This window comes from Pseudonaja textilis, chromosome 1 (genome assembly GCF_049901715.1).
Source record: "Pseudonaja textilis isolate UNSWEBS1 chromosome 1, rPseTex1.2, whole genome shotgun sequence".
NCBI lineage: Eukaryota > Metazoa > Chordata > Lepidosauria > Squamata > Elapidae > Pseudonaja > Pseudonaja textilis.
The window spans coordinates 206,821,057-206,834,483 of NC_141990.1; the positions used below are offsets into that span (position 1 = coordinate 206,821,057).

Consider the following 13,427-nt stretch of genomic DNA (forward strand, 5'->3'; position numbering starts at 1 on the left):
AGTTTCTCCTTATTTCCAGGTTAAATCTCTCCTTGTTCAGTTTCCATCCATTATTCCTTGTCTGGCCTACAGGAGCTTTAGAAAATAGCTTGACCCTCTTCTCTCTGTGATAGCTCCTCAAATATTGGAAGACTGCTATCATGTCTCCCCTGGTCCTTCTCTTCACTAGACTAGCCAAGCCCAGTTCCTGCAACTGTTCATTGTATGTTTTAGCCTCCAGTCCCCTAATCATACTGGTTGCTCTTCTCTGCACTTTTTCTAGAGTCTCAACATCTTTTTTATAATGTGGTGACCAAAACTGGATGCAGTATTCTAGGTGTGGTTTTACTAAGGCTTTATAGAGTGGTATTAGTACTTCCCTTGATCTTGACTGTATCCCTCCATTAATACAACTTAGAATTGCATTAGCTTTTTTGGCGGCGGCTGCACACTGTTGGCTCATATTTAGCTGGTTGTCCACTAAGACTCCAAGATCCCTCTCACAGTTACTGCTATTGAGCCTGGTTTCACCCAGTCTATATGTGTACTTTTGGTTTTTCTTGCCTAAGTGTAGGACTTTACTTTTCTCTATATTGAATTTCATTTTATTAGATATGGCCCAGTGTTCTAGTCTGTCAAGATCCATCTGGATCTTGAGCCTATCTTCTTGGGTGTTAGCTATTCCTTCCAGCTTAGTATCATCTGCAAATTTAGTAAGTTCCCCTTCTATTCCCTCATCTATGTCGTTAATGAAGATATTGAAGAGTACTGGGCCTAAGAAGGAACCTTGTGGCACCCCACTGCTTACTTCCCTCCGTGTAGATTTAGACCCATTAAAGACTACTCGTTGAGTACAGTTTGCCAGGCAGTTGCAAGTCCATCTAGTGGTGGTGCTATCTATTCCACTTTTATCTAGCTTACTAAGAAGTAGGTTGTGGTCTACTTTGTCGAATGCCTTGCTGAAATCTAAATATATTATGTCCATAGTATTTTGCTGGTCTACTAATTTAGTCACTGTGTTGAAGAATGAAAAGATTGGTTTGGCATGATCTGTTTTTAACAAACCCGTGCTGACTGCTAGTTATTATTTTACTTGTTTCTAGATGTTGGCAGATCCATTTTTTTATTATCTTTTCCAGTATCTTCCCGGGTATTGATGTTAGGCTGATTGGTCTATAGTTTCCTGGGTCTGTGTTTAAGGTTGCAGACCCCTGACTTAGGTGCCAGCCAGCCAGGCAGAAAATCATGGGCACAAAGATCATAGCCCGTAAAGATTATTACCTTTGTAAGCAGTTATGCATTAATATTCACATAAAAGGATCAGCTTTGATTTAAACAAGAATCCTCACACAAAAATGCTTTTTCCTGCAGACAATCACCCTGCAGGAATCAGTATTTTATGGAGGAAAGGAGGCATCACTCACATCATGGCAACTGGTTCGCCATTACAGCCCTTTGTAGCATCTCACAGTCATGTGACCACATTTTTTTGACTTTTTAAAAATCAGTTTCCAGCGTTTAAAATGTAAAATGCATTCGCTTAACAACCATGACTAAAAATGTCATAAAATCAGGTCTAGTCACAGGGTGACCCAATTAATAACCACAACCATTTACAATCATCATTTCGGGCTCAGTTACACTCATAAATCGAGAACTACCTAGATTTTATAAAGGAGCTGAAGGCAGTAATCATAGCCTTCCTACTTTTTGCTCAATAATTACTGAGAGAATGACTGGCCCAAAATATCCAATAAGCTGCCATAAAAGGTAGAGTTAAACCTGGGTCTCCTTGGTGCAGTCCAATGAACAATTATCATGAGGGCAAGAGAGTTACTAAGGGTGAGACGGGGGTAGAGTGGGTTTTGCCGATCAAGATGGTCGCCAAAACAACGGATCGAGGCCCTGCGCCTTTTTCACATGCATCCCAGTGCAAATTAAAAAGATATAGATCAGTCTCTCTGGAACATCATGACCATCTACATCAGCTGGCCCAATCATGACCATCTACATCAGCTGGCCCCAACCTTTTGGGCACCAGGGACCAGTTCTGTGGGGAGAGGTTTTTCTGCGGGCCAGAAAGGGTGTGGTTTCATGTGCTTTCTGCACCCCACGGATGGGGCTTCGTGTCAGCTTTGGAAGCCATATTGAGATTCGAGGCTCCCACGCTGCTACAATTGAGCCTGAGAAAGTGGGAGGGAGGAATTCATTTGAGTATATCAAGTTAGACAAAATAAAATTATTTTGCTGGTTCAAGGTCACTGAGTGTGGCGCATAATGAAATGGGAATCTTACTTTAGGACGGATGGTGATTGGACCATGTGATGTGATGATGGCTAAGGGGGGATGGATTTGTAGTTTTGACTTTTGCAAGGAAGCCCGAAACTTTCAAATTCAGGATTCCACAGATGTGCCAGTTACTATCCAAATAAAGGAACCTTTGAGAGGTGTCTGTCTCAGAATTATTGGTTGGAATAGAGGGTTGCTGGAACGCTGACATTTCGCTTGTTTGCACAGCCTGGTTTCTGGCATGCTGCGGATTGGTGCTGGTCCAAGGATCAGGGCTTAGGGACCCCTGATCTAGATCAATGTTTCCCAACCTTAGCCATTTTAAGATTTTGGACTTCTATTCCCAGAGTACCCAGGCAGCATTGCTGGGAATTGAAGTCCACACATCTTAAAATGGCTAAGGTTGGGACCACCAATGTGGACTCTTTCCTTCCCACAATGATGCCCATATGTGAGGCTAAAAACCGTAATGATGACAGTTTATTTCAATACAGGTCGTCCTCGAATTACAAGTTCATTCAGTGACCGTTCAAAGTTACAATGGCACTGAAATAGTGACTTATGACCGTTTTTCACACTTACGACCGTTACGGCAACCCTATGATCATATGATCAAAATTCAAATGCTTGGCAACTGGTTCACATTTATGACAGTTGTGGAGTCCCAAGGTGATGTGATCAAGTTTTGAGACCTTCTGACAATCATAGTCAATGGGGAAGCCAGATTCATCTAAAAACCAGGCTACTGACTTAACAATTGCAATGATTCACTTCACAACTGTGGCAAGGAAAGTCATAAAATGGGGGCAAAACTAAGTTAACAAATGCCTCACTTACCAACATAAATGTTGGGGGCTCAATTGTGTTGGTAAATCAAGGATTACCTGTACTGTATTTTTAACCTCCCTTTCTTCATTCACAGCCTACAGGAGTATGGATAACTATCCCTTTGATAGGATTTTCTCTTTATAGATATTGACAGTCAATTCTGTTGCCAGCATTAGTGTACCTGTAGCGTTTTATACTCCATAAAACGAATAAAATGATAAGAGTGTAAATGAATTCCTCTGCTTTGAAAGTTCCTCGTAAAAGCCTAGCATCACATAACTAAAGGCGTGTTTGTCTTTCTTAAGTTCAACAGCCAGTTACCTGTGTGAGCAATGCCATTAAAGTGTCATTTTGTTTGTCAGTGAGGGCCATCAGGTAAATTATTCAACAAGTATGCATTAATAACTCACCAGATAAATGAAGCAATATTATTGGAAAGGCACTTAAAATTTCACACTAGAAATACTAAAAAAGTTGCACACATAGCTTTGCTGAAATATATTGCAAATAGACACTTCACATTTCTACAATACAGTAATAAGGCATTTAATGTAAAAGCTAAAACTGAAAATAACTGCTTTCTCTGCTAACATACATTTCCCCTTCCCCTTCTTTAAGAAGGAGCTTTTGCCGGAATGGCCACTTATTTTACTACTTTGGAAATCATTAACCAGATATTATTCTGCTCCTTCTCAAAAGGAGCCTTTCACATTATTTCCATACAATCAGGATAACAAAAGACACCACGGAGCTTAAAAAAGAATAAACACCCAAAGAGTCAGCACAATCAATATCTCAATATACAAATCTCATTAATGGCTTACTGACTTTCAGAGAGTCTGGCACTCCAAAGGCCATAATCCACAAACTCCTAGGAAACTCAAGGCAAGGCTGTGCTTAGAAAATGGAAGACACCAGGCCAAGAGCGCTGCATTAATCTAACTGACAATCAATACTTAGAAATCACGGCAACAGTACCCAAACCACGCATGGAGCACCTGCTCCAGTCTCCAAGCACAGTTCCTCAGATTATCACAGGGATGGGAGCATGTGTGCTTTGGGTGAAAAGCTTTTTTTTTTCCTCATAAAAAGAAATGCATAGAGTTTCATCAAAAGCACTGGGCTATGGCTCTAAGAAAACTGATTTCAGTCCTGAACTTACAAAGTCTTGGCTTCTATCTGAAGACTTTTTTCACAAAGATTTCCGCCTGCAGGGTTTTTTTCATTTCAGGAACTGAAGCCCCTCTGACCTTATCTAATAGCTGGCTGAGCATTTACTGTTGAATCCCAGCTGCTCAATGAACCAGAAAATAAATGGATTAAAAGGGGGATACCACCTTGACTTTACGCCCGCCCTGCAAGGAAAAAACCTGAACAAATAAGGAGATAAGGAATTGCTTGTGGTCCTGCGGCCAGAGGGCAAATGGAAAGGGCAAGAAGTCTCAATGTGTTCCATTGCTTGGTAACCAATTTTCAGTTTTTATTACCAATGATAAATAAGGTTTGGTTTAACTTGTCCCAAACTAAGTTCCTCCACAAGCATTTGATGGCAACTCCCAGAGTTCCCAATTATGTGGGGTTCAAGGGCCAGGGTTTGGAAGATAATAAACTGGGAAGTACCATTTTTAAGAGAGCCAGTTTGGTGTAATGCAGCAGTCCTCAATCTTTTTGGCACCAGGGATCCATTTTGTGGAGGACAATTTTTCCATGGATTCGGGGGAGGCAGAGGGGAGGATGGTTTCGGTCACTAGCCGCCATTCACCTCCAGCTATGCAACCTGATTCCTAACAGGCCACTGACTGGTACTGGTCCATAGCTCAGGGATTGGAGGGCCCCTGGTGTGCTGGTTGAGACCTTAGGCTAGAAATTGGGAGGCCCTGAGTTCTAGTCCAGACTTAGGCACAAAGCCAGTTCAGTGACCTTGAGCCACTCACCCTCTCAGCTACTAGAAAGGAGGAAAGGGAAAATTATTTCTGAAATCTTTCCAAGGAAGCTGAAGCAGCTTGCCTAGGCCATTGCATAAGTAAAAATAAACCATCTCAAAGCTAGGCACATACATAAACGCCAGTGGTAGGATTCAATTTTTTTTACTACCGGTTCTGTGGGTGTGGCTTGGTGGGCGTGGCAGGGGACAAGATACTGTAAAATCTCCAGGAGGTGGTATTTGCCGGTACTCCGAACTACTCAAAATTTCCACTACCGGTTCTCAGAACTGGTCCGAACCTGCTGAATACCACCTCTGATACACGCACACACAAACACATGGTTGCTTTAGAATAGCTGATTTCAAATTCAGGTATTTCATCTAATTCATCTAATCAATTTTAAACAGAATTGCTTTCCATCCTGCCAAACCTCTAGAATTCTGCAAATGATTTCTTTCCCACTGAAATTCACAGGCTTGAAAGCACAGCACTGTATATAGCAACCACCACAGCCGGAAGAAAACATCAGAAATTGCAAAAAAAAAAAAAGTATGGAGGCAATCAGAAACTTATGCAATACACAGTATATGGAAAACGTGCAGCAAACAAACACAGAAGATTCCCATTCTGCATGACTTTGCAGCTTTAAGCAACACAATTAGCTTAGGCAAGTGGTGGTGCCTAGCCTGCACTCCTTTACAGGACGAATACAGGGAGTGCTACATTAAAAATAATACGAAGTATTCTATATTGGTTGGGCCCAAAGGCAGAAATGGCCCACTAGACCACAATACAGAATATTTTCCCATAAAAATAGAGAACGATTGGGGACTTTCTTACCATGGTTGAGATCTGAAGTTAGTAAGTTTCTTCTGTAGTATTCCTCAGTTTGGAATTGCAGTTTTTGTTGTTCCAATTACAGAGCAATTACACACATGCTTATTATGCAGAAGTCTCACTGTTTATGATCTCGCCAATATGAAATCAGTGTATATAGCAATCAATACTTTTCCAGGATCTGCCCCAATAACGTTGGCTGGAAATCAAGGGATTGTCCATTAGAGAAATCCAGCCGGTTAACAGGAAGGGTAATAGTATACTGGACTGGAGGCCTAGGGTCTAGATTAGGGACGGGTAAAACTATGGCCTTTCTACCGACTATGGCTGCGGACAATTGGCTGAGGAATTCTGGGAGTTGAAGTCCACATATCATAAAGGGGTCAGAATTGCCCACCCCTGATCCAGATTAAAAAAAACTGCAAAAGAGTTCTTGCGACAGAAAGGTTCAAGAACAGGATTTGCTGCAACACAAACTAAAGCTGTCCCAGTGAGGGCGGGGGGGAGGTTTGCAACCATCTGCCAGGGCAAGTAGAAACACAAATCTGCATACAGTATGCAGAAGCAGACAATGCAATTTGATAGCAAGGGTGAAGGGGGGAAAAAAAACAAAAACAGAGCAGGCAGTCATTGTCCTCAGAAACAGGAGCATTTGGGGCTGTCCGTTTTGAAAGTTAAGGAGCAGCGGTGTATGAAGGAATAAGGCAGACTAAGTACGGCATCAGGGCCAAAGGGGGCAGCACGAAGTTGAGAATATGGCTTGTACAGTATGTCCAAAGGAGGCGGGCACCAAGATTTGTCAATGCTTAGGGTACCAGTGTGAACCTTAATCCGCCACTGGTAAGGCGTAAACTCAACGAGGTGGTTACCGGGGGAGCAAAAGGAGTTCAAAACGTGAGTTGAACTTGCAGCGTAATATTCATTCCAGAGTCTGATTTAGGGTCCCTGTTTGCATCTCCGAGGAGAATTGCGTACCGTATTAAGAGCCGCAGGCTAAGATTTGGGTTCTTACAAAACGGAGCCCCACTTAAGTCAAAGTTTTTTGGGACTTTTTTCCAGGCATTGTTCCTTTCCTTTTTTTTAATTTTCTTTTTTTTGGCTACTAGCTATTTATCCTAGTAGAGCACGTGGCCTCGGGACTCTCCACGAGATGCCTTAAGACGCACAGTTGCATGACAGAAGAGAGCAGCCTCCATCCAGTCCCCGCGCAAGAGAGCAAAACTAAGCCGGGGGGGGGGGGGGAATTGCAGATTCCTATCTAAGGCACAGCTGCCGGCCACCAAACAGGTAGCTCGGCGCATGCTCGGGGTACTGGGTTGTGGGGTTTGATCCGTCAATCACACACCCCCTTCCCCCCCGCCGCCTGCGAAGCCCAGACTTGGGCGGAGCCGCCGGCAGTTTTGCGGGCCGGCTCTAAAGAGGTGGAGAGGCGGGGGAAGGGGGCTTTATAAGGGACGCGGGTAGCTCCGGGACGAGAACTTTTTGGCTGTGGGTGACGCCGAGGTTGTTGGCGAGGTGCAGAAAGCGGAGCCTGCTGCCGAGGAGCGCTCGAGGAATGGATACGAACGCGGATGTAAGGGAGGCGCCAGATGTTTGCCTGGGGATGGATGGATGGATGGATGGAGCGAGCGCCTGGTTAGAGGTTCCTAAAGATCGAGACGCGATCTCTGGCAAAGCTCTTTGGGGAGAGCGGGACATGGACACGCGCAACCGTGGAGCTTTTTTAAAAAAAAATCTTTAGATTACAAGCTGTGTAGCGGCTCTCTTGTTTCCGATCAGCTGAGAGTTCCCGGCTGGCTGTTTAGTAGATCTATCTAATCAGGGATCCCCGGAAAAATAATAATAATAATCCGCTTTTGCTCCAAGCGGAGTGAATCTTTGCAGCTGTGCCGACTCGCAGAGGTGCCGTTTTAAAAAGCGGACCGGGCGGGCCGTGGATCTCTGAATTGCACCTTGTAGTAAGCGCTCTCCTTAGAGGTCGTGCAAGCGGACGCCCTCTCCCCTTGCTTTGGAGTGCAGCGGGGAGGGGAGGGGGGGTGTTAGTGGTTTCTTGCCCCGAACCCCCCCACCCAACGTTGCACTTTCTCAACTTGTGGAAGAAGAGCGGCTTGCAGGCTCGTCGCGGAGAAGAGCGCCTTTGAAAAGCAGCGCGCCCGGCTGCGTAAAAGTGCGTGGGGTTTGGGCGGGAGGAGACGTGCGAGGGACGGTTTCTGGATTTCAGATGGAGAACAATGTTCTGGCGTTAATGGTATTAGGCTTGGATTTTGCTTTCGTTTATTTATTTATTTTCTTCTCCCCCCCCGCATCCCTGGGATTTTTATTTTTTTTTAAATGTCGCCGGGTTTGGAACACGTGAGAGAAACTGCACCGAATCTTTTGGGCTGCCTTAAGAAAGCGCGATTGACTAATATCAAAAGAAAACCTTGAATGTGAGGGGAAAAAAGTTTTTAAGACGTTAGGTCGTGCCGTTTGTGGACGTTTCTGAGCAGTCCTTGACTCATGCGGTGACTTGCTTTTGTCATTAATAGAGCTGAGAACGTGTTTAAAAAAAACAGAGGCTTTATGTGCAAGGAAAACTAGGTTGGATTTTTATTTTTATTATTTGTTTGCTCCCTAGAGTCTAGAGTGAAAGAGAAAAAAGAAAGTTTGGTCTGTTCCCAAAGTTTAAACAGACAAACAAACAAAAAAGCTTGGGTCTATCAGCAAAGTATAAACCTATATAAGCAGCAAAGTATGCAGGACATCTAACCCACCGAAATGTTTAAGTAGCATGGGTATTGGCATATTGTTTCACCAGCTTGAGAGGAGCATGAGAATCAAACAGCAAGGCTCTTTCCAGAAAGTGGAGATAAGCCCTGGGTTCAAGGGGGACGGGACTTTTTGAGGACGCTTAGAAACCGCTGCAGAGGGTTTTTCGTGCCGTTTTAATTTCTCCTTGAATGCGTGGGAATGCGGAGGCTGGTCCCGTTTCAAGCTCAGAAAAGTATCGCTTTTGTACCCTGGATGGGAGAATCCTCCATGGAGCCAGAAGGCGTCCTTTCAAAGCCTCCCAGCCTGAATAGACAGTCTCTGTTTTGAAAGTGTTGTCGTCGAGCCCTTTTGTAGAAGCGCCTCACAGCAAAGAAAGGACAGTGTCTCTGCAAAGGCAAGAGAGAGGAGGAGGAGGAGAGAGGACTGAAGGAGGTGGTGGCCAGGTGACCACTCCCTTAATTGCCTTTCAAACGGCTGGTGGTTTCCTGAGGTTGCACTTCTCTTTTTTTCCCCCCCATCTGTTGCCTTGCTAAATTGAAACTTCTCCCTCCTTTTATGTTCTTGCCCTGCAAAAGGATCTGGGATCTGAGAAAGAGCGGGAGAATTTGAATGGGCAAAGTTGGGCTTTTTACAAAACTTTTGCCACACCCTGTTTTTGTTGGTTTGTCATTTTTAAATTTACGGAATCTGCTGATGGACCACTCTTAAAAGCTGCTCAGAATCACCTGGAACTATAAAATGGGCGGCATATAAATTTAATAAATAAAATCTCACAGTTGTTTTGGTTGGGCATATCATTCAGGCTGACAAAGAGTTCCAATGAACTCTAAGCCTTGCTTACTTCACCGCCACTTTTTAATGCTGGCACACTTGGATTTATTTATTTATTATGAATCAACCTCTTGCCTATGAGTCAAGAAGTCTGGGCACATTTGCCTCCAAGGAGCGGGTGGGAATATGGAAGAAGTGATTCGTTATTGTTCAGGCCCCCAGGTCTAAGAAAATATTTTCACTATCAGGCTCTTGATGTCTGATTCAACTGAAAATAATTCTAATAAGATCTTGTCAGGGTCTTCTTTAACAGGATTGTTGAAATGAAAGGATTAGATTTACAAGAATGTTAACATCTGCTTTATACTTTAGTACCAATTTATCCCCGGGATACAAGTAGCCTTGTTTAGCAGCTGCCACATTTCATGACCACTTGCAGATGTGACAGGGATTTTTTAAAAGTGCTTTATGATCAATCCTGTCATTTTACGAGCTTTGCAAGTCCATAAAGCAAAGGAAAGCTGAAGTAAGATCATAATAAGCATAGTGGGAAGCTAACTTAGCAACTACTTCGCTTAACAGAATTGCTGGTCTCAATTAAGGTCACTAAAGGAGGACTAGCTGTATTGGGGTAGAGACTACTTCAATTTCTTTCTAATGGGTTTCTTTTGAACTAATGAGAAGATAATTCTTTTCTCTGGTAATACAGCAGCTTGCAGGTTGGCTGTTTACAAAACTGCCTCCTGAATCCTTACTAGTTTGCAACCATTGTAGTCATGATCTTCCACTGTTTATTTTGATTCTTCTTCAGAAGATTACAATAAATATCCCATCTATCATCTCTTCTTAGTTGAAGCATGTTTTGGTCTGGGCATGAATCACCCAATACTACTTCATCTCTATGTAGGATTGTCCATGCACAAAGCATTTCGTTTGTCTGTTTGTTTATTATTTTTTATTAGATTTTTATCCCACCTATACAGGTCGTCCTCAACTTACAACACTTCATTTAGTGACTGTTTGAAGTTACAAGGGCACTGAAAAAAGTGACCATTTTTCACACACAACTGTTGCCGCATCCCCATGATCAAAATTCAGACACTTGGCAACTGACTCATATTTATGACTGTTGCAGTCATTCTGGGGACAAGTCATCCCTTTTTGGTAACCTGACAAGCAGAGTCAGTGGGGGAAGCCAGATTCACTTAACAATTGTGTTACCAACATAACAACTGCAGTGATTCACTTTAACAACTCTGGCAAGAAAGGTCATAAAATGGGGGGGAAACTCACTTAACAAATGTCTCGCTTTAGCAACAGAAATTTTGGACTCAGTTGTGGTCGTAAGTTAAAGACTACCTGTATTACTTTATGAATAACTCAAGGTGGCAAACATACCTAATATCCCCTCCTCCTATTTTCCCCACAACAACAACCTGCATGTTTTACAGAATGATTTTCAAAGCTGAAACCACATCTAGAAGCATCCATTGTATAGGGTTTTTTTTATATATAAATTCTTCCGAAGATCCGTTTTCTCATCCTCGAGTTTGAATAATAAAATGCGGTGCATCTAGGGCTAGGCATTCAGATAATTCCTTGAAGCAATCATGGGAAAGCAGTGATTGACCTGGTGCATAGATGTATCTGTTGTTGCCTTTCACTTTCATTGAACGTGGTTTGTGTGTGTTTTCTTACGTTTGAAAAGTCCTTCAGAGAGTTGAGATGTGCCTGCTGGAATGAATGTGTTGAAAATGTGACATTTCATCTCTTTGCTTCTGCATCTGGTAATTGCCAGCCATTATAACAGCAGCCTAAATTGTTGCATTAGAAAAGGGGTCTTCACACTTGGCAAATTTAAGACTTGTGGACCTCAGCTTCCAGAATTCCTCAGCCAGTGTGGCTATGCTGGTTGGGGAATTCTGGGAGCTGAAGCCCACATGTCTTAAAAGTTGCCAAGTTTGGAAATCCCTGCATCAGAGACAAATACTTTAAAGTTGACTACTGAAGCATGATTCAGGCTGATTTTTTGCTTGCTGCTGAATGGGTCTTTTAGGGTTTGCCTGCCTTTGTTTTGCACCTAATTTTTTTTCCCCCTTTTTGTCATTTACAGATGTTTTCTTCTGGATATATTACACTTATGTTCGATAATAATACTGATGAGCTCGGCTCTGGAGAAGAAGATAACTTCACGGGGCTATGCTTTGAAGAGGAAAACGAAGATTTCAACCGCATCTTCTTACCCACCATCTTCTCCATCATTTTTTTGACAGGAATTGTTGGCAACGGCTTGGTGATTGTTGTCATGGGTTTCCAGAAGAAGCTGAAGAGCATAACTGACAAGTATAGGGTCCATCTCTCTGTAGCCGATCTCCTCTTTGTCATCAGCTTGCCCTTCTGGTCTGTGGATGCTGTGATAAGCTGGTACTTTGGGGAAGTCTTGTGTAAAATTGTTCACATCATTTACACTGTCAATTTGTACAGCAGTGTCCTGATCCTGGCCTTCATCAGCTTAGATCGGTACTTGGCGATTGTACATGCTACCAACAGTCAGAGAGCTCGGAAATTGTTGGCTAAAAGGATTGTCTACTTTGGTGTTTGGCTGCCAGCTTTGGTGCTGACTATACCCGACATAATGTTTGCTCGTGTTACTGAGATTGGTGGAAAATACATGTGCCAGCGATTTTACACTAACCTGAGCTGGCAGATCCCTTTCCAATTCCAGCAAATTTTGGTAGGCCTCGTCTTGCCTGGCCTTATCATACTGACTTGTTACTGCATTATAATTTCCAAGCTGTCAAAATCAAAGGGTCACCAGAAACGTAAAGCTTTGAAGACAACTGTCATCTTGATTGTGGCCTTCTTTGCTTGCTGGCTGCCATACTATATTGTTCTCACCGTAGACACTTTCATCCTCCTCCGGTACATCAAGAGAGGCTGCAGCTTTGAACTACTGGTGCGTAAGTGGATCACCATTACCGAAAGCCTGGCGTTCTTCCACTGTTGTCTGAATCCCATCCTATATGCTTTTCTGGGTGCCAAATTCAAGACATCGGCTCAAAATGCACTGACCTCCGTCAGCAGGGGATCAAGCCTTAAGATCCTGTCCAAAGGCAAGCGTGCGGGACATTCTTCTGTTTCAACAGAATCTGAGTCTTCCAGCTTCCATTCCAGCTAACATAATTTCCTGTTTTCTTTAATGCCTGTAATGAGGTGGGACTTAACAAACATACAGGCTCGTTTGTACATACTGTGTAGTCACAAGATTTTGGAGGGGGGAAATAACCCTCCAAGATAATATACAAGTTTATTCCCAATTGGAATATTTTGTTTGCTATTAGTTTTCTGTGGAAATTCATGGACTTATTTATAAAAAAAAATATTAAAACCTTTTACATGTTGATGAGAGTGTCTGTCTGGGCAGGGCCTAAAACCTTTGGTGGCAAAGTTATATTGCTTGTGTGCCTAGTTGTTCAGATAATGACTTTAAACACTTATAGGTAATAGCGTTGTCGATGTGCACAAGCTGTTTGTACATAAAAGAATACTTCCAAGATATTGACTGTATAATCATCATGGATATTTAGGATTTCTTTGCCCAGTTTGTGGGAAATGTTTTGTTTTATACTACGTCAGTGGTAGGCAGTGGATCATGTAATCGTCACCTTTCAAGAGGAAATGTCAAAATACATGGATTTGAATGCGGCTGGATTGCATCCCAGTGGCACTTAACAACCAAAGTACCTTCAGGCAGGTGCCTTTTGGTAATAAAGTAATTTTGCTGATCGCTGCCATTATAAAATTGTCAATAAAAATGTGAAGAAAATTCTGAATGTTACCAGTGTGAGTTTTATGCCCTTGTCGTTTGCCTACTTTTGATTCTATTTTTCTCTGTTTTTAAATTTATAGAGAAGAATGGATAGGTTATTATACAATCCAGATAGAGGATTCTTTGATCTGTAGTCCACACCATGTTTCCATATACCAAACCAAGATTTTGGTAAACCTTGTGCAAAAAGCTGTATTTTCCTTCACATAGATGGGATT

General features: G+C 42.7%; 1 protein-coding gene across 1 annotated transcript; it reads left to right on the plus strand.

Moving 5' to 3' along the window:
• Positions 1-7,295: 7,295 nt before the first annotated feature.
• On the plus strand, positions 7,296-13,209 carry CXCR4 (C-X-C motif chemokine receptor 4). Its single transcript, XM_026714639.2, has 2 exons — positions 7,296-7,431; positions 11,494-13,209. Exons 1-2 carry the CDS (start codon positions 7,414-7,416, stop codon positions 12,556-12,558), a joined length of 1,083 nt encoding a protein of 360 aa, XP_026570424.1. The 5' UTR covers positions 7,296-7,413; the 3' UTR covers positions 12,559-13,209.
• The last annotated feature ends 218 nt before the right edge of the window (positions 13,210-13,427 follow it).